Source organism: Pelodiscus sinensis, chromosome 16 (genome assembly GCF_052426305.1).
Source record: "Pelodiscus sinensis isolate ZL-2025 chromosome 16, ASM5242630v1, whole genome shotgun sequence".
NCBI lineage: Eukaryota > Metazoa > Chordata > Testudines > Trionychidae > Pelodiscus > Pelodiscus sinensis.
This window is the reverse complement of record NC_143067.1, coordinates 18,556,125-18,577,748: the sequence shown is the minus strand read 5'-3', so window position 1 is coordinate 18,577,748 and position 21,624 is coordinate 18,556,125. Positions and strand designations below refer to the sequence as shown.

General features: G+C 42.2%; 1 protein-coding gene and 1 long non-coding RNA gene across 2 annotated transcripts in view; one reads left to right on the top strand and one right to left on the bottom strand.

The window, feature by feature from the left end:
• The window catches only part of LOC102452409 (uncharacterized), a 125,691-nt gene extending 123,796 nt beyond the window's left edge, over window positions 1–1,895 (bottom strand). Inside the window, exon 1 of the long non-coding RNA XR_012896346.2 lies at window positions 1,758–1,895. This is a non-coding gene — a long non-coding RNA (uncharacterized LOC102452409). The remainder of the gene's footprint in view (window positions 1–1,757) is intronic.
• Window positions 1,896–1,999: 104 nt separating this feature from the next.
• Window positions 2,000–19,937, top strand: SPRY4 (sprouty RTK signaling antagonist 4). The gene is made up of 2 exons (XM_006128538.5): window positions 2,000–2,199; window positions 14,960–19,937. The coding sequence occupies exon 2, from the start codon at window positions 15,015–15,017 to the stop codon at window positions 15,912–15,914; it is 900 nt and encodes a 299-aa protein (XP_006128600.2). The 5' UTR covers window positions 2,000–2,199; window positions 14,960–15,014; the 3' UTR covers window positions 15,915–19,937.
• Window positions 19,938–21,624: the final 1,687 nt, after the last annotated feature.

The following is a 21,624-nucleotide window of genomic DNA, read 5'->3' as shown; positions in this document are numbered from 1 at the left end:
ACTCTTCATTAGCAATAGTGGAAAAAGTTTAAAAAAAAATCTGTTCAGCACTTGGAACACGTCCACTTCAATGACGACAATGCATTAAACAACAAATTACTATTTATAATAATTTCTACAGTGATAACATTGTCTGTGCAAGGATCCTAAAGAACATTTTTCTTTGGTTGGAAAATGTCTCTGATTACCCATGGAAATGGGAAGCATATAAGGAGATTTTCAGAATACTCAGCATCCACAGTCAGGCCAAGATTTTCAAGGGAAATGAGGCAGGACATAAGCAGTTGTTGGAGTGATCAGCACCTGAAAAATGGAGCCTATGGTCCAGTCTCCCTATGTCTTCAAGGGCTTTGAATGATTGGATCAGGCCATATATGACTTGCACAAAACTACACAGAAGCAGAACAGCTGAGCTGAGCTCAGAACCCAAATCATCTAATTCACAGGCCTAGTTTCAGCCACAAGGCCATCCAAAGCCTCAGGATGGTGTCATTAAAATTTTGGGGGTGTGGCAAGACTAAATCAGTGAAGAATGTGACCCCGATGCATTATACTGAAGTTAAATCAACATACATTGCCTATCAGATATATTGTCCCCGGCAGAGTTTGCATATCAGTGTTGATGATAAGATATTGTTATATAGCTATGCTGCAGTAGAAGGACTGAACTAGAAGCCTAACTTCTGGTAAATGACCTACAATGCAAGGCAAACTATTTTCAGCAATAAGATGTTTCATCTTATATGTCACTCTTCCACCCACATCGAATACCAGATTCTGATCACTAACATCAACTCCAGACTATTTCCCCTCTTTCTCTCTAGTCACATTCATGTGCAAATTCATTGGATAAACAAGCAAGTACACCATGTCTGTGTGCCAAAATGATCAGATTTCCTCCTAAATAAAGGCTTTCCTAAGAGCTGTTTTCCCTTTGCTTTGTTTTTCCTTCTCCCTCGCCATAGCATGATGCATGTTCTCATTGTTCGTCAGTAAGACAGGGAGCAGCTTCTCTCTAGTCTGGGAAGTCCCATGCACTCCAGAGGGATTAAATCAGGGATGAATGCCATTTAATGAAAGCCATTACATAGTATAAAGATTGCGTTATTTCGAAAAATCCAGTCTTGGCTGACCTCAAGGAGTAAAGATCAACCTACAGATTTCAACGGAAAAGGCAAGATAACATTTGTGCTAGTACATCATGTGAGTTCCCTATTCCTTGCGTTAATCTCTGTTTTCCTTGGGGTGAGAGAAAGGGGGTGGAGAAGAAAATAATCGCAGTAGAAATATCTGACTCATGGTGGTCCAACGCTTCCCTGCGCTTTGCAGGTCACAAACATTGCCCGCTGCAGATCAGCACAACTCCCCTAGTCGCATTGGAAATGGCAAAGACAGGAGGGAATTAGCCCGGAGATGGTCCTGCCGGGAGGAAGGCTGCATGGGAGGAAGGGGAAATGTCATGCTGTCGTTACAGCACTCGGAGTTGGGGTGCGGAGAAACGGGGACCTCTGTAGTTTTACATCTGAGCAGCAGCAAAATCGAGAGCAACTGCCAGAAACGTAGCAAGAACAACGCTCCCAGCCGCTGCTCGGCTTCACCAGGCGCCTCGAACATTGGAAGGACTCACCAGAAGGCTCCTGCGTGGGGATCAAACCCGAACAAAATGCTCTCTTCCACCCTCCCCGCAAATAACCCCATGCCCCCCCTTATTTTTTCTCATTGCATATGCACCCCGCGCCTGCTGCAGTTTGCTTTACCTTCAGCCCAAGACTGGGGGGGTGTGGTGCATGCGCAGCTGCTGCCTGCCATCCATTCATAAAAAAAAACCCAACCCACATCTAGCCTTTGGAACTTGCAACAAGTTCCCTTCCGGCCCCCCATTCATAAAAGAGAGCAGAGCATGCGCCTTGGGACCTCAGTGCCCACCCATTCATAGAGTTGGGAGGACAGGCATGCGCAGAGGGGGTCCCTTTCCTCCCATTCATAAAATAGCCATTTTCCCAGGCAGCAGTTGTTGCAACATCGAGGGCCGAGGCGAGCAGGGGGAAGCTACTGCTGCTGACAGCACAGCACTTGCAGGTCTTTCCCTGAGATTCATGGTGTTTCGTGCCAGGGATTTTGCAGGTCCGGCCCTTTGAGCTGCCTCGGATTTAGGATTAACTCGCCTGTTGAGAGATGATCTTGTCTGAACTGTTTAAAGTAAGTGGGAGACTCATATTTGTGGATAACTATATAAATAAATCCCCTTCCCTGCCAAGAAAAAAATTTGCTCCCTTTTTAGGTGCATTTATCTATTTCCTTTGCATGGCTATTTATCACAAACATAAATGTGTATATTACGATTTTTCTAACAGTTATAAATTTACACCTATGTTGTATGTGTAGCTGTCTGGTGTCTCCTTGACCTAAAGGGAAATTTGCATTCTTGAAAGAAAAGAAATATCCTGGTTCCTACACAATTCGCATGTGTTCCCGTGATTCGTGTTGAAGCTCCTTTTCCTGCACTCCTATTAACATCTGTATTGGCGTTTGGACACGACAGGCGGCTTTTACCAGACGTGGGTTGGGATTATTTTCGTGGCTGTTGGGTTGGCTTTGGGGTTTTTGTTTTGTTTGTTTGTTTAAGAATCGCATTGGGCTTCTCTTCTGTTGATGGAGACTCCTTTCCTTCTTCCCCATCCCCTTCCCATAACGGGCATACATACATGATCCCCTAGATGGACAAATAAAACCTGTACCTGGGCTTTCTGCGGAGAACGAAAACTGATTTTATGTATTTCTCTCTTCCAAGCCCTCTGCCTTGCTAGGATCAAGTGGCTCCGCAGCTGTTTCCATAATAGGGCACTTTAGCGCTCAGCCACTGGAGTGTCAGATCTTTACTGGGTGACCTTTGCTCTTTAGCATTTTATTTCATGCAACTGTCCTGCAATTCCGTTTTTTCTTTATTTCTTACTCCATCTTTGATCTAGGCCCCCACAGTCTTCTCTGTATTGCTATGCGATTTTGTGTCTTAGTTACAACTTTGCATTGGAGCTGTAGTGACATGTTTTAAATTGTACCTAATTGTAGACGTAGGTTTGTGCATATAATTCTGTAAATTTGCACATATATTTTCTCCATAAATAGATTTTAAAAACATGGAGAAAAACGCCTTGAGAGCCCTTCTTCACTAAGTGCGTAGCTGAGAGGACGAGCTAGGTTATTTTCTGGTACTAGTCCTGGCGTCATAGTGGAAAGACAAGACTAGAAACGATATAGTCTGGAAATTCATTATCAGAAAGGAAACAGGAAAACCAGAGAGACATATGCAAGGCACAGAAGTCCAAGAGGAGAGCAGGATTGGAAAAGCAGACCTTGGAAATGGCAGTGCAAACAGGAATCAGCATTAATCACAAGGGGAATGGACTTCATTCCTTCTTGCTCCTCAAGTGATGAGAAGTAATGTATTACAGGGGTTGATTTTTCTGCAATAGAATCTTTCCAAAAGGATCTGCGTTCTCAATTTAAAAATATTGAATTGCACACATTTTTTAAAGCAGGTACAAAGACGAAACCTTATGGAATTCCCAGAGTAGAGAATAATTTGTCTCTTATTCTTTAAAACTTCTCAAACTTCCCTTGTTTCAAATCATTTTAAAGACATGGTATGCTAAAAGTCAATTTACAGAAATCTCAGTTCAGCTTTAAAGAGAAAATTGAAACACTGCATGTTCAATATTAAGTCAGTCCTCTCTGACTTTGGCTGCTAAAGGATAAAGCTGTCATTTGTGCACTGAATCACAATTATTTTCATGACTAGCTCCTCCTCCTTAATATAAAAATGAATGACCAAGGAAGGAGTGGTTGCTTTCAGTTATTGGAACCCTGTTGGGGATATCTCATTGATAAATGTGCCATATTCCACAGGCGAACTTCTATTGATAGAAAGGACTCTATTGCTATTGCACAATTAAGGAAACATTTCTAAATCTTGCAGTGCTTTTGAAATCCCCTGTGAGATATATAAAGGGGGAAACAACTTGTTTGTCTCCTAAAAGAGCAAAAGAAAAGTTGTTTTAATCTTTCCCTGACCATGGTGTGAAAATGCTCCTTAAAAAAAGGAGTCTTAAATAAAATGGCCCTAACAATCTTTTTCTCGCACTGAGTTAGTTCATACTAGCTACCCCATACCTCAATATAAGTAGAAAGCTCATCAAACAGGTTGACTATACAGCTGTCCAAATCCAGGTCTCGTGTCTAAAGCTGTATCTCTTTTTACAAAAATAACTGGCCAAATATTATGACTGGGTGGGTTGTTGTTTTTCTTAAATGTAAGAGCTAATGTAGTATAATTTTCTTCACTTACTAGAAAATCCTCTGATAGCATTCAACAGTTAGTGTTGTTAACTTCTATAATTCTATAAGTGTTCTTTAACTTCTGTGGCTTTTATTTTTGTATGTCAACATTTTGTTTTAGCTAAACAATAAGAGAATCTATTGCCTTCAGAGATCTGAAAATTTCTCAGGCCAAATCTCAAGCTGTAAGAAAGAGACTGGACAGGGTACTTCTTGAAAAGTTTACAAGCCTATATTTTCAGCTTCTCCTATGTCAGAGCCATTGGCCTAATCTTAAATCAATGCCTCATTTTTAAAAAATCAGATTTTTTCCCCACTAAACTTTATTTCTCCTCTACCCTCTCCTGCCCCTTATTCTTCTCGGAGGAAAAACTAACTATCCTCACACAGGTACGGCCATTAGGCAGGAAGGGAACTCAAACCTCTTATTTATTTGTATGTACAAAAAGGTGCTAAACACTAAAGAAATTTCACCAAAGAGCTTGCAGTTTAAATCAGATCTGACTTATTGAAGCTATAGACATTCTACCCATATCCACATATCTTATCTCTCTCACACACATATGCATACTTTCTACAACCCTTTTTGGTAGGGAGTGTCATGTCTTTTAGGCTGTGTCTAGACTACATTCCTCTTTCAACAGAGGGATGTAAATTAGACACTTCGAAATTGCAAATGAAGCACGGGATTTAAATATCCTGTGCTTCATTTGCATAATTGCATCATGGTGCTCTTTCGAAAAAGAGCCATTTTAAAAGTAAAACTACGGTCTAGATGCGGTTCTGTTGAAAACGGCAAATACTCAAGGAGTACAGGATCTTTTGGAAAAAGTCTGCCATTTTCAACAGAATCGCATCTATACCGCCTTAGTGTGTATTTCTAGCCTTTTATGACATTAAGCTTTTTCTTTGTAAAAGATTTTCTGTACCAATAAGCAAGCTTTCTCTTCACCTATAACCCCTCCAACTAAATCTTCAGAAGACTTCATAGGATCTTTAGATTCCTGCTGGTCATAGCACATCATTTACTACTCTTGAGGTGTCCAGTTAAGAGGTTCTAACCAAAGGCAAGGTTAGAATTTCTTTAGATACCGTTCAGCTTTTTATCTCTGTGATTCAGAATGAGTTAGGATTTTGATGGTAGTTATACAGTGAACCTGATTCACCATTCTGAATCCTTCCTGTGCTGTAAAATGTCTTTTAGAGTATCAACAAAGCTTTGCCACTCCTGTCTACATTGGGCTGCTCTTTGCATGTCCCACATGTTAAGTCCATACATTTTTCCGTAACTACTGTGCTATGGAAGGATTATTTCAGTTAGCCCTTTTGGCATGTTCCTCCAGTTGGCCAATGATGTGCCTTTTATGGCATGTCTTCACTTCATTCTTAACACATGCCCCCGATATTTTGGTCTTCATCTCTGGATAATTTTGTACATAAGGAGTTGCTGAGATTTGTCTGAGTTCAGCATAGCCTTGCCCAAATCAAAATTCACTCCATCTGGGTTGAAATTCTGAAGGTATATCTGAGTGGTGGTCAAAAGATCTGGATTCTATTCCGAGTTCTGTCACTGATCCACTGTATGAGTTTTGGCAAGTTGCTTAAAGTGAAATTCGGGCCCCACTGAAGTCAAGGGCAAAGAATTCAGGATTGACTTCAAAGAATTCAGGATTTTGCCCTTAATATCTCTGCCTGTTTCCACATATATATCTCATGCAGAGTTGTGATGTTTTATTAATCCTTATGAAACACTATGCAATCTTTGGAAGGATGATATAGCAAATCAAAATTAGTATTTGTTATGCTAGAAATGTTTGCATTGGTTATGTTATGGGGCTCGGGGGAGAAACTTGGGTTGCACTGTTTCCTATCCCATCCGGTTACCTTCATGCAGTGAAAGGTATCTGAACCAGAGCGAAGTTCAACAAGGTGTAATTTTTGATTGATTTATTGCTAGTTCAAAAGGATCTCTCTGATGCGGTTTAGTAACTCTCCAGTGTTGCAGAAGTTAGTTCCAGGTATTTGATATAAATTGCAGGCAGTTCTTTGAGGCAGTAAGGGTGGAGCAAATCACAAGAGCGCCACATTCTAGTGCTATAGAATAGCCTCTGTTTTTTAGAAAATAATCAATTTACCTGAGAGGCACCAACCAAACTCTCCATGTGACAAGGTGAGGACCCTGACGCAGTTGAAAGGCATGAGGCTGAAGGACAACTGTTGTCCCTGAGAAATTGCCTTTATGAAGCAGAATGTTAATTTAAAGGGGTAATATGACCCATGAGTCAATACTTGAGATGAACAATCATAGAGCTCTAACTCTAGCTCTATATTGCATTATTACTTAGCTTCAGCTAGAAATGCATTTATGATGGAATAAGTTTAAAGCAATGTTTGGGGGGCTTTTATTTAGATGTCATTAGGTCCAATGTTTGCTTTTTAATTGCACCTTGCAAAAGCTGCTTGGGCAAAAGAAGGGTATCTTGGACCTGGTCCTAGGTGGGTGAAAGATGAGTGCTGAGTAGCTGCAAGTTCTATTGATTAATAGGCATAACATCTGTCAGAATCAAGACAGTTATGTCTCTTAAATACATCGAAGGCCACTTCTTTAAGGCCTGATCTTGCAGCCCTTCCTCAGGTGACATCAGTGGGACTGCTTCCCCCATAAGTGGTGAAGAATCAGACCCCCATTTTCATTATCTTGCTATTACAACATGGTTACAAGGTGTTAGATTGAAAAAATATCAATATTAAACAGTTAGCTATTTAACTAATTGTATGAAGATGCATACCTCCAAACTTAAAACAACAAATAGTCTAGCAGCACCTTAAAGACTAACAAAACATGTAGATGGTATCAAAACCCACTTCTTCAGATGAATGGAGTTATTAAAGGTCCAGTTCCAAAATAAATAGCGGATGAGGGGAGCGCTATTCATTGTTTAAGTCCAGTTTCACACTAACAAGGCTACCCCTCTGAAGCAAAGTTAAATAAGTCATTCAAAGTCTGTTCTGTTTTTCAGGAACTAGAAGTTGCCCAACCATTATGAAAATCCAAAAGAATTTAAGAGAAACTAGTGGGATCCTATAGAAATTACTTTAAAACTTGCAGAATTTAATAGAGAATGAGCTCTTCTGTAGGATTATATAAACCATTCCACACAGTTCTACAGTAAGTACTATATATATATTCTATTACATTCAATAGGATAGTCCAAAAACTATATACAATTTTATAGGAAAAAATTATAGAATTTTTAATAAATTCTACATCTACAAAACTTCCAGATTTGAAATGGTACCATAACTACTTTTTACCTTTTTTCTTTTTAAAATATTTGCAAATCCTAAAGTTTTAGGTGAGTGTTATGCACAAAAATAGTAGTTTGGATACTGAGAAGAGGAAATGGTGAAAAGGGATCACAGAAACTGCAGTCAATTTAGTGAAATTAGCCACAAAGTTAATTCCAATAAATGGTTGTATATTGTTTTTTATATCAAACAATGCAGATGTATTATGTGGACACTCCTACTTTTGAATGGGGGTAGAAAAATGCAAATCTTCTCTAAATGAATGTTTATTCTTGAATTCTCTGTTTCAAAGTAATTTCAGTCGACTTATTGGAATTAACTTTAAAATTAAACATAAAATCAATTTGAAAACACCTACTTCATGATTTGCCTTCTGTTTGGTTTCTGCCTATATTGTCAGACTTGGTGAATTTGTGCCTGGCTTAATACTAACAGCATGTCTGAATTTACTAATGATTGAACTATTTTATTTGCATGTTGTTGGTATATTATTCTTTAATATAAATTAAAACAGAATTTGTATCCAGAATTATACTGGTGCTTTGAAATATGGTATTTTTTGCATGCATCCATACAATAGTGTGAACTGAGAGTACTTGTGTGCTTAAATTTGTATACATGTTTTGTATACATGTTTTGACATATCTTGCATGAATCAGGGCCGAAAGGCAGCCCCATTAACTTAAAGAATATCAGTAGGACCTTAAAGGTACCACTCTGTCTGGGAGCTGACTGTACTGTAGATAGTCTACACAATAAGTATTGATACTGTAAATTTGTAATTACATTATTTGATTGCTACTTGATAGCAGGTAATAGAATAGTTGACTAACCGCATGAATTCTTAGCAGTTAGTCAACTATTTTATAGTCCCCACTCCGGCTCCGCTCCCAGTGCACTCTGACCCCACTCCCAGGGAGCCCCCTGGCATCCAACGCTGCTACCTCTGTACCAGAGGCAGCAGCGTGGGGTTCTAGGCGGGAGCCAGTCTGTGAGGAAAGCCAGTTTAAAAAACAGCTCCCCTCATGGACAGCTGGCTGCCTACCGCCTTGCGCTGTTGCCTCTGATACAGAGGCAGCAGTGTGGGGTGGCAGCAGCCCCTTTCCGAGGCGGTTCCAAGCTCCCCACAGAGCAGTGTCTATCCAGCAGCCTCCCCTGGCCCCCACCACCTCCCATGCTGCTGCCTCTGATAGAGGCAACAGCGTGGGGGGGGAGGGGGAAACGCCAGAAGGTTGGCCAAGTGGCACTGTGAGTCTGGTGCTGGGGAAAACAGGCTTTTAAACCAGCTCCCTGCAGCATCAGCTCCTGCTTCCCCCCACCCTTGCTACCTCTGATACAGGCCTAGCCTTACTGGTTAATCGTCTAATCGACTATTCATTGACAACCCTGGTTGATAGCGGTTCTTCACTAAGCATCTTGCTATTTGATGGGCTTTGCCTCACAGTTCTTAAATTCAAGTTTGTAACTTTCGATGGATTTTATTTTCTGGCTTACTTATTTATGCAAGGAGTTGAAAGAAAATGGCGTCTAAAATCTATGGCAATTCTGGTTTTGGTTTTGGTTTGGTTTGTTTTTTACTAATTCTCTTATAAAGAGCAATAACCTTGATTATACATTCTTGCCTGAATATTGGCTCAAATGTTATCTGTGAGGGACCTATGAGAGCTGCAAGTTTTTTCATTCTTTTAAACAACTAAAAGCAGCAGCTCCTTCTGTCCATCTCCTTTTTATGACACAATTAATTCTTTCCTTGCAGATGAAATGCAGGTCACCTATTAAGCTGCCTATATCATTCCCTGCAGTGGCACTTCCAACAACACATCGCACATCTGTATGAACAGAATGAAGGCATTTAGGTGAATCTGGTATTTGGAGTATCTGTGAGTGATGCTCACATATCACTAGACACCTGAAATCTCTGTTCACAGTCCAGTGGTAGCACAAACATCTTGTCTGTTCCTTTCCACAGTGCTTCAACTGGCCAACCCTAACCAGCAGAAGAGTTCTATTTCTCATCAGAAAATCATTTTTGGATGAATTCTAGCAATTTCTTTAACCAGGATTGCTTTGGCAGCCAGAACCAGATATATCAGTTCAGAAAAGCACAGACTAAGCTGTCCAGTTTAGCCTCTCTTACGTCCAGGGCTTCTTCAGTCACAGTGATCAGTTTCATGCTGTCCTGTAGCGGAGCTTGGGTTCACAACCCAGTGCTGATTTGCTGTGGTAGGGCACTGCTACTATTTTACAGGCAGTTTAATATTTCATCCAAAGAAAGATCCTTCTTCCCCTCTCTTGTGGCTGTCAGGATCCATTCATTAAATACGTAATAGAACTTAAGTGTCCAGTGCATCTGCCCATTTTCTAAACATTCAGCCTCCAAGAAGCTTGTCGACAATTCTGAGGTCTCTTTCTATCCTGGGACCCCGGTACTAAAGTAAAAGGGGATGAAGCTTGGGGGAGTATGTCAGTTCCCAGTGATCTGACCAGCTGCTCAGAGTGTTTGCTGCAGAGAGGTTGAGTGAGCCATCACAGAAAAGACAAGTTATTGCATCATACAAGGTACTTATGCTTCAGGGAATTTTTGTAGAAGTCTTAGCCATACTGGGGTTTTACATAGCTACTAACCTTGGTATGGAACAGGGAGAGGAAATTTAACAGCAAAAAATGGTAGGATGTTTATATCATTTTAAGAGATACTCTAAAGAGACAGTGTGTCTGAAGTGTGGTATCTAGGAAATCTGGGTTTTTCACATCTCCATGTCTGTTTCCCCATCTGTGAAATAGGAGTAATGAGACTTCCTCACCTTTGGCCAAGTGATTGAGACATTTTCAACTGTAACTGTCTTAAAATCCCTTTGGGCGGCTTTTTATTGGGAAGTAGGGGGACTTAAATTCAGGAAATAAAACTGCTGTTCTCACCAACATTAAATATCCCAATTAAACCACCTGCTCATGTCGGTCTGCATATGACCTATCACAGAGTATAACAGTTGCTGAACCTGGCTAGAGTCTCTGTATGATGGAGGTCTGACTCAGTGGAATATTTTGAATATGCAAGTGATTCCTGCTCATTCCATGTAACTAGCTGTGTTTGCATGGCCCTTTAGATGTAGTACTGTCTTAAGTTCCCTTGTAAACATTGTGGTGTTTGCAGGACAGCTGCCTTTTATCACTAAGATGGTTCCTGTTCCTTGATGCGGTATGCACCCATTTGCCGTGAATTCAGCAGTGTGGGATCAAACCCATAGTTTGTAAAGTTAAGCTAAATGCTGAGCTCAAGCAGTTACATTAGACACTGCCCTATCGTACAAATGTTCTCTCCAGCATAACATGCCTTAAATCATGATTTTTCAGCCCACTTTAGACCTGCTGTGAATGAGCACAACTCCACTGATTTCAATCAAGTACAGCCAGGATTCCGTTAGAACCTAATGGATATTAGGAAGCTGCAAGTACATATGCGCTATTTTTAATTTTTAAAAAGATCTGTCATGAGAGAGCCATTGGTACAGAGATAAAGGGCATGAAACAGGACTGCTTTAATATGGTGCAGTATTCCTCCATTTTATACAGTTCCAGCTACATTCGTACCAACATCAGCCAGACTGAGTGCACACCTTTCCAACTGAAATAGCTGCATCTCGAGTGTCTTAGCTTTAAAAAGCTAGGCTCTTGTGAGAGCCAACTGTCTTCCTTTAAATGCATAATCTCTGGCTGACAAATTTCAGTGATTAACATGTTATATAATACTGAACTCTGAGCTTTAGTAAATATTTCCTGTACTATGACACTGAATTAGATGAAATGTACAACTTATTGGAAATCATTGTCTTTTTTTTTTTAAAGAAAATTAAGCAATATTTCATCACAGCAGCTCATGCAGTTAAGAAATTAGTGCTTTCAGAACCTTTCTACTTGCAAGAACTGTGAATATTTCGGTTTTGTTTTTGTTTAGGAACATATTCTCAATGAATAATCTAAGAAGGTTTTTTTTATGAATGACTGAGGAGGAAGAGTAACTAGTGAATTGTTAAATGGCAAAGGACACTGGCTTAGACTAAGATAGCATAAATAGCTTCACTATTCCTTCTAGATATAAAACATTTTGTCCCGTTTTTTTTGTCGTGTGGCAGACTCTCTTTAAGTCCAGCGACCAAGTATGCTAATACAGCAGAAAAGGCATGTGCTGTACTGACCACAGATTGATGTTCCATAGTCCATTTTTAGTGCATGAGCCCTATCTTGCAAGATGCCGAGTGCCTTTTGTGAGGTGCTAAGCTACTTTACCTCCTTTTGGTTTTACTGTATTTGAGGGTGCTCTGCACCTCTTAGGATCAGATCCCAAATGTCAATAAAAGAGAATGTTATTTTAATAATGGGCTCTGGACATCATTTTAAAGCAGATACTTAATCCCCCCCCCCCCCCCCAAAAAAAAAATTCTCTGATGTATGGTGGTGGAAGGGTTGTTTGTTGTGGGAGGGAGGTTCTTGGTACAGTATTTTTCATCCAATTAATTTAACTTGTGAGAAATGATTTAACAGCCACGTTGTACGGGATGCTCTGTGTATGTTGCATAAACACACAAAGTTCTAGGCCAGGAGATTGAGTGGCTCTTAAAGAGTAATGAGCTCTTTCCATATAGACAACATTTATGAATAAATCAGTCCACACTGCCTAACCTCTTGGTGTAAAATCCACATTTTTCACACATTTCTAAGACTTTAACAAAAAAAAATCCTGACCAGCTCACTACATTTGGATTTCAAAAAGCCCCCTTTAACTTAATCTGACGTTTTACTTGCTGCTGCTTTAAACTGATCCTGAACATAATTCATAAATATAAAGGTCACTCTGCAAGGAAATGGCCCATCACATTGAAAACAATGTGCATTTTCTAAATTTGAACCAAGTAGTTTCCGTTCTTTGATTTAAGTTTAGATACTTCCTGTGGTTTCGTGTCCTACGCTGCAGTTGAATCCTTGGACTGGCTCCAGGATAAATTGCACTCTTTCAATGAAATTAGAAACTATAGCAATAGATGGTTGAGCTGCTCTGGCTAGTAAGCTGCATTTAGACTATACGTTTTTCTGCTTCATGTTTGATGCAGATAACCAAATTATTTGTGTGATATGATCTCTGATCACATTTTCTGTGGTCTCCATTGAAGTGAGCTTTGCCTGTAATTTGCACCTATCGATTGTTGTTGCTATCTTAAATGACTGGGCTGCTAAATAAAGCCTATATCCTCCTTTTTATTCTGTTTCCCATAATGGGGATGAAAGAAGTAGAAAACCTGTGCTTTTTAAAGCCAAGATTTGTCTGATGGAGGGCAGTTGGCTGAGGCAATCTGTTGAGACAAACGGGACCAGTGCTCCCTGAAAACTGTGAGCTTGAGTGGCCACACAGGAGAGATTCAAATGCGACCCAGCTGATTAGCAGAGTGCCCACAGCTCGGTTTTGATTCTAATGGTGGTACACATTAACACATGCCTTGGTGCACATAAAAATTATTCCACACATGGATGCAAAAATCTGCACATGGATGGAAAAGATTAAAGTAAATGTTGTTGGGGACCTTTTGCAAAGCAAACCCAGACTGCAGAATCGAAACATATGGGCCCCGCATTGTCTGCTCCAAACTCCTCTGCCATTCTAGCTCCCCAAGGGGGTGAGGGAGGGTTCAAGTTCATAGGGGAGGAAGAAAGATGAATCTGTTCAGTACTGCTGTGGGTGTTTTGAGACAGTGGTCTGGATATGTTCTGTTAAACTGGGGAATTGTAAGATGCCCCAACTGAAGTCAGGGTAAAGGGGGATGGGAGGAATAACTTGAATCCTGTAGGGCATCAGGATCTCTGGGAGGGCTTTCAACCAGGAAGCAGCCATTCATACTCCATGCCACGTGGCACAGGCCTATGAGCAGTAAAGAGCACTCTGGCATCTGTTTTTTGCACTTAGTGAGGTGTAGTCCCAGGGGCCTGTGTCATATCTCAGGCTATGTCTACACTGCCGGATTTTGCCGGCAGAGAGTATGCGAATCTGTTTTGTGCAAAAAAACCCTTTTTCGCAAGATCTGTATACTTCCTTTTTTGAGGCATAAGGATCTTGTGCAAAAGGGGGTTTTACACAAAACGGATCCATCTACGGTGCTAGTTTTTGTGCAGAAAGCCTCGGGCAGAGATTATGCAAATGAAGCATGAGAAAGTTGCTAAAGAGCACTTCATTAGCATACTCTCTGCCACTGCTGGCAAAAGCCAGAGGTGTAGACATAGCCTCAGTGTCTTTTAGTTTTGCAGGATTGTTGGTACTGGTAGGAGTATTATCCTTCAAGTCTGTGGAAGGCTTGCCACATGAACTCTGCACAGTTGACTTCCATGGGTCTGAGGTGTGGGGCAGGGATGGGGAGGATGGGAGTGAGATGTGAGAGGCTTTCAGCAAAATTATCCCTGGAAAAACCTAGAGTGACTTTCCATGAGAAGACTGGTCTGCCACTGTCATTGGTAACTTGAATGGACTTCTGCTCTGTGCACAGGGGTGGGGAGGAGGAATTAGACCAGGCATGGCCAGAGGAAGGCAGGGGTCTCCAAATCAGGATCTGGGACTCTGTGCACACAAGTGAGAAGCCAAAAAAATGGCCCCGAGAGAGAAGAAGAAAGACATTCCCCTTGCACACAAGAACCTCGGGAAGCCCAGCCTAGTACTGTAGATTTTGTGTGCTCCAGCCCTGTGGCATGGCAGTAGGGGGGCTGGAGTGCCAGCATGGGCTCCCCAATGCTTGGTGGGGCTTGAACCTCAGGGGCTGGATCCAGGCAAGCTGGGTCCATATCTGGCCCCCGGGCCTGAGGTTCCCCACCCCTGACATCGAGGCTTAATTCAGGCCTGACTCTCTGTGCTACTGGGAGTGAGTCTACTAAACCAGGACTTCCCAAACTGGTTGGACTAACCTTTTGCTAGGGTGAGCTCCCCGCTGTTCCAGTCATTGCTTGGTGGAGATCCAGGGAGGTGACAAGGTCACATGATGAGTAGATAAAGAATATTTTAACAGGTTGATAACTCTTAAGCCAGCAAGCTCCACAAGTTTCCTTGCCTCCCCAGCAGTCACTGAGAGAGAGAAGGCTACTAAACCTAAAATCCTAGTTAGCAATGAGTGGGAGCAGTGAGAGCCAAACAGTCTTAGTATGAATCCCAGCTTTGGACAAGAGGAGATGATTCATGTCCACTTGCTGAGTGTTTTGAGCAAGGAGCCCTCCTTGGACTGGGCATAGTGGCAATGTGAGTTAATTTGGGAACCATTCCCATTTCCCTTCTCTTTTTCAGGACACCTAACGCAGTTTCCCCCCCCCCCCCCCTGTGGCGAAGGACAGTCTGACCAATGGAACCCCGGATTCCCCACAACATAACTGTGGTCCCAAACTCTGTCATGGTGCAGCCGTTACTGGACAGTCGGATCCCCTATGGGAGGCTGCAGCATCCACTCACCATCCTGCCTATTGACCAAATGAAGACGACTCACATTGAGAATGACTACACCGACAATCCCAGCCTGGCCCAGATGGCTGCCCAGAAGCGCCCCCGAGGCCACCACGAACCTGCGTTGATGAACCAGCATCTGCAGAGATGTGAGCAGGATGTCACCCACCCCTGGATCTCTTTCAGTGGGCGGCCCAGCTCCATCAGCAGCAGCAGCAGCACGTCTTCTGACCAAAGGCTCTTGGATCACATGGCGCCACCCCCTGTGGTGGATCAGTCCTCCCCAAGAGCAGTTCAGATACAGCCCAAGGCGATTAACTGCAAACCCATGGATCTGAAGGGACCCATGTCTCAGGAGCCTGACAAGCACTTTTTATTGTGTGAAGCCTGTGGGAAATGCAAGTGCAAGGAGTGTGCCCTGCCAAGGAGTTTGCCTTCTTGCTGGGTCTGCAACCAGGAGTGCCTCTGCTCCGCACAGAACCTGGTCAACTACTCCACCTGCATGTGTCTGGTGAAGGGCGTCTTCTACCACTGCACTAACGAGGATGATGAGGGCTCCTGTGCGGACCACCCCTGCTCCTGCTCCCATTCAAACTGCTGTGCCCGCTGGTCTTTCATGAGTGCCCTCTCTCTGGTCCTGCCTTGCTTGCTGTGCTACCTGCCAGCCACCGGTTGTGTGAAACTATCTCAGAGATGCTATGACCAAGTGAGTCGGCCCGGATGTAGATGTAAAAACACAAACAGTGTCATTTGCAAGGTGGCACTGGATGGCAAAGTGAGCAGGCCAGAAAAGCCTTTCTGATCCATGGGGGAGGATATGGGAAAGATGGAAGAGACACTAGAGGGGAGGTTATAACCTGTGTTCTGAAGATATTGTGTGTTAACCTTTTGCCATCAACAGAGAAAGCCGAAGTAACTATTTCCATAAACTGAAGCACTTTCGGTTATTCAGGGTTTTGGAATTGATTATCTAAAGTTAAACAGATGGGGGCCAATAGAGGAAGATTCTTAATACTTTACAGAGCCCAGGCCAAAAACCAACATAGACCACAGAGTACAGCTGCTTAAAAAGTCTTTTCACCATCTGGCTTGTTGTGCTGGCTTCTCGCTGTGCCTACATCCAGCAAGAATAATTAACTATTAGCTTGGCAGGCACATCTGCAGTAGCAATATTCATTTTCATTCACAAAATGAAGAGTGGGCTTAGAATGTAGGGTGGGTTTCCTTCCTTTTTCAATTTAATGATTTGTTACCAGCAGCCTGTTGAAGGTAAAGGGTTAACCATTTTTCTTTCCACTTGACCATTAAAAGGGCCAGTTTAGTACAAAGTAAATGTTTTCCCAAAGCTTTTTTCCTTCCCTCTTTCACAACAGACTTTGAAGCAGAAATAACGTTTTCAAATAATTTTCTATAACTGTCATTACCATTTAGGTATATGTCTATTCCTGCCCGACCCATCACATTCCCTTTTTGATGCAGATTTTATTTTCTGACAGAGTGTGTCATGTGGAATCTCTGCTCCTTGCCCCCTCCCTCCCACAGTAAGAGGGTTATGGGCGTAATGTGTTCTTCCCTCCCCTCACTCCTTTATGTCAACTTCTTTTGAAATTTTACATTGTCATTTTGCTAGTGAGCCTAAGTCTACAGTTTCATATTTTAAAAGTTTACTAAATGAGACCGCTATTATTTATTACATTAGCAGTAAAACTTTTTTCCAAAGGGGCTTTGAATTAATTCAGCTTCTGCAGTGTGGTTTTTTTTTTCTTTCAGCAAATGCTGACACAGAAATCCTATTAAGCTGAGAAGTTTGATTTCTCTCTTCTCCCTTCCCTCTTTTCCCCCCTTCCACCTCCCACCTTCTCAAGCTGTAGTAAAAGCAAGGTCAAGAAAAACTGGGCACAATACACATGTATGGTTATTTTTGTTTGTTTGTTTTTTAATGAACATCAATCCAATACTAGTTCTCACAGAACAAACTCTTCAGGCCTACTTTGCTGATAATATTAAGAACACTTTTTTTTGGCAGAATGACATTTGCTTGAAATATTTTTTCCTTGATTTCTATTGCTGCTGCTCAACTTCTGACTTTTCTGTATAATAGTGTGTCTTTGAAAAGTGTAAATAGAGAAATTAAAAAGTGTCTATTTTAGTGTGAACGAGTACTGGGGAAAGCCAAGGGTGCATATTTATGGAACCCGGCCCTTGTTTTTCTGTAGCTGATGATCATAATCTTTGTCTGTGCACTTGTACAAGGGCCAGCTCTTCCCTCCCTTACACTGCAGTAACCCCTTTCTCTTAACAACTGCAAGGTGCTATTCAAAAACCTTAGTCTTAACATGCAACAAATCAGATAGATAGGTACTTGTTGCATGCTGAAAGCTGATCTAAAGTGTGTGTGTGCGTGTGTGTGTGTGTGTGTTTTAATTAGAGGAAATGTACTACGTAAATGCAGAGCAATGACAGAGAAATGTCATCTTAATTAGATAAGCAATAGGCAAAGCTCATGTAGCATTTTCCAGAAATCACATTTGCTTGGTTGTGATACAATTGCTGTTTTGTTTTTCCAAATGTACTGATGGGAGGTGTTTTTTTTTAATTTTTACTTAAGAAATCATTTATGAGCGGGTGACTTTTTTTTCTTAAGTTTAATTGTAGATATTTATTAAGTGGGGAATTGTTTTTTTTTTAATTTCCTTTTTTGTATTTATAGCATTAGCTGGCTTGTTATGATAAATCATAGAAAAGAGATACTACATCTATGTTATCAGATACTGAGTCCTGTATCTTACCCTCACCTGGAAAATACTGTGTGGAAGATACTGTACTGTGTGTGCTGTGAAGAGGTTTGTATGTTTAGTCATGCACAACTCAGAGGGAATTTTGCTAAGAAAAAAAAGGAAAAGCCTCAAACTGGCTGAACTGCTGGTTGAATGTATAAGGCATTGCTATTTAATGGAATGATGTCATTTTCTTTAAGTGCAAATGGATTAAAAGACGTGGCAACAAACACAGAGATCTACATCAGCAATCTTCCACCTTGAACATATGCAATGTCCAAATGGCCTCCAGCTATACATTTTCTAATGACCCCAGGCCATAGGTTAGTGCAGCAGGATATCCTAGTGCAGATTTTCAATAGAAATCCTGCTGGCCGGATGCATGTTACTGCAAACAAACATCATATCAGAATGATCTCTGGATCTCTGTTGTGCCACACCACACACATGTGAACGAACACACACACACACACACTCACACAGAGCGACTCCATATTCTTAAATTCTCTTCTAATGAAAATGGCCGCCAGCAACTTTTACTTTCCTTGTATATAGTTGTAAACACCTATCTCCATTGGTTTCTTTTAATATATAAACCCTGCTATAATGTAAGCTGATCCTAGGCTGAAAGACTGTAAAGCATTAGTGGATGTGTTAGTGCAGTGGTAAATGTAGCAGAATGAAACTCCTTGTATTCTTCAAGCCCCTTTTGGTGTAGCAATCAGGCAGCATGTTTCACCAGCTCTTTGCCTGAGGCATAGCAACAAAGTTGCTGAGCTTCTTGCATAGCATTCAAAAGATTCTGGGTTAGACCAGGCCAGAGGAGCCTTGACAATATGACGCTATGCCTTTAGATGCCTTTGGCTGCTATGCTGATGGAGAGTATTTTTCCAGCCATCTACTAAGTTTCCCCTTTTTGCCTCCACTCCTCCCCCTTCACTTATAAGGGACATACTTCCACCGTGACCTCATGCCACTCCTGAGACAAAGAATACAGGGACAGTGGAATATGCTATGTAAATCTATCTAGGCTAGAGCCACACCTAGTTTGCATGAAATAAGCTGCTTTCCTCTCATGCAGAGACAACAGATCCTGACATGCAAAGTGGTCTGTGATCCCTGCAAGCTACCCCTGTCTCTTAGGCCATGTCTATGCTACAAGGACGCCAGCAGCACAGCTACAGCACCATAGCTAGGCCAGCATAACCCCCTTGTGCAGGTGCAGCCTGTAGCAATGGAAGGGATTTCCCCCCCCCCCCAAGTGATTTAGAAAAACCACCTCCCCAAATGATGGTAGTTAGGCTGAGAGAAGCATTCTTCCCCCCACCTACCTGTATATACTGGGGGAGGGGTGGGAATTAGGTCAGGATAGTTACGGCTTTTGGGATTGGCTTTTTTACACACCCTTGCGCACCAAAGCTATGTCAACCTACATGTAGGCCGGGCCTTATCAGGAGAATGGCACAGGGTCATGTTGGCACAGGGCCAGAGGGAGCTTGCCGCCATCATCATGAGCCCAAGTGGGAGGAAGGCAGCTGAGAGGACATGCCCATTTTGTGCATCCTGTGATGTCTGTTTTTAATTTGCATCTTCTGTGTACCTGGTGCAGGGGAAGCAAAGGTTTTCCCTCCGAGGTATGCTATGCTGTAAAGGAAGTTGGGACGGGCTTTGGCACAACACTTATGTTTTACTGCCTTTCAGAAGCAGTTTCTCATTGCTTTTAGTAAACTAACCTCTCGAGCTTATTTCTTCCATTTCTGTCTCTTTTGCAGCACTGGGGTTTGGGGTTTTCTTCCTTTCATGTTATGAAAAGCTGTTCAAGGATTCCCTCCCCTACCAGTCACCTCCATACACACATACCCTGAAAGTTACTACGGAAGGTTTCCTTTGTATAGAATATTTATTTTGAAGCTCTATTTTAATAGTATTTATTTTAGAAAGTCTACTATTGTAAGAGTTCTTCTGTTTGTGAAGAAAAACAAGTTAAAACTGAATGTTCTGATTTAGAAATATATATATAAATATATAAAATATATATTGTTAAATATACAAGTGACTGTTTGTGGTTTCTTTAAAAAGGGGGAGGGGTAGCATTTTTTCCAAGTAGTTCTAGAACCTGAATTTAATCTATTCTAACAGCTTTCATCTCCCCCCCCCGATCACCAGTTCATGGAATCAGCAAGATCTTTAGGAGAGAACGAACATTTAGATCAGAAGCTATTACAGCTGATCTTGCTTTCTGGCTAGGGCCTGAAACTGTGACAATGCAAAGCTCAAGTAAAGTCCACCTGACCTGCAAGTATCCAGAGGCTGAGATAAGTGAAAGTTGCCAACCCTTCTTCTCCCCAACACCTGCCCCAAAATGCAGCCATGTGAATGAACGAACACACACACACACACACACACACACACCTGCCTCCCCCCCCCTATAGTTGATCACTCTGTCAATGCAAAGATCTTGGAAGAGAATTATGAAAGCTTAAACCAGATCTGAGGTGAGAGCGAGTAGACAATTCAGAATTTTTTGGTCTCCCCTTTTGTTTACTTGGCTAAGCTGATGACTTGTTCAACCCTGGCTCGCTCTTACCATAAATTGTGTAAGACAATCCACTGTCCCAATTACAATTTAGTATTGAAATTGCTTTCTATGTCTAAGCTGAGCAGACAAGGCCCACTGAGGAAGGGAGGACAAAGGAGGCCACTACCCAGGACCTGGTAATACCAATGGTGATACTACTGCTGTGGCCAGAGCCCTGGGCCCTTCACATTGCTGCAGGGATGCCGTGCTTGTGTGCTCCAGGCAGCACACAGGGCTACCTGGGGAGGCGTGGCACTCTGGATGGCGTTGAGGTCTGCCTAGCCCCAGTCCCATCACTTTCCCCAAAAAACCTGCCGAGCAGGCCCTAGCCCATACCTTGCCTGGGGCCTGCAAAGCTGTAAGTTGTGTTCAACTGATGCTTCCATCTCCTCCTGAAATGTGCCCACTCCCTAATCTTCCTCTACTAAACGAAATAGGTCCCACTACACCAACTGTATGGTTCATTATGATAGGTTATGAGGCTGTCCAGCATTTTGACAAAGGAAAGGAGACACACCAAAGTCAGCCCATCAGTGATGCTTAGGAAGAGTCCAGGAAAAGAGCCTGATGCAGGAGTAGCAAACCTTCCTATGATGACTATAGCGCCAGTCTCCTGGTGGAAGTTGAAGCATCCTCTACTTTCTGGTTTGCTTGCAGGCCTCAACCTGGGCACAATTCAAGGGCAAATAGGAATCCTACTCCATGTTTCCTCTGTTATCTACACCCATCTTTAGCTGTCAAACCATATCCCATCTTCAGCGCTGCTCCCCAGTGGCTTTGGTATACTGTGTGCCCTAACACCTGTTATTGGAAAGGCTACCACTGCCAACCACCATGGGATGCCATGAGAGGAATAAAAAAAACCACAGGGATCCTCCAGTGATTAGACCGAGTTGTCCACCCCCAACAACTCTGTGCTCTGGAGACAGACAGCAAGGACAGTCCAGACGCGTATCACTATTTCCAGGAGACTTAGGAAGCCTCAAAGGCACCTACAGGTGCCCCCCCCCCCACTTACAACTTAATTGGTTCCTGGAGGACTGTCATAACTCGGGCTGTCATAAGTCGAACCCTTATTGCGCATAGGCACAGTGTTATAAAGGGGGGGGGGGGGTTTCTGTTCCAGGCCTGCTTTGCCTCCTGGGAGTTGCAGTCGC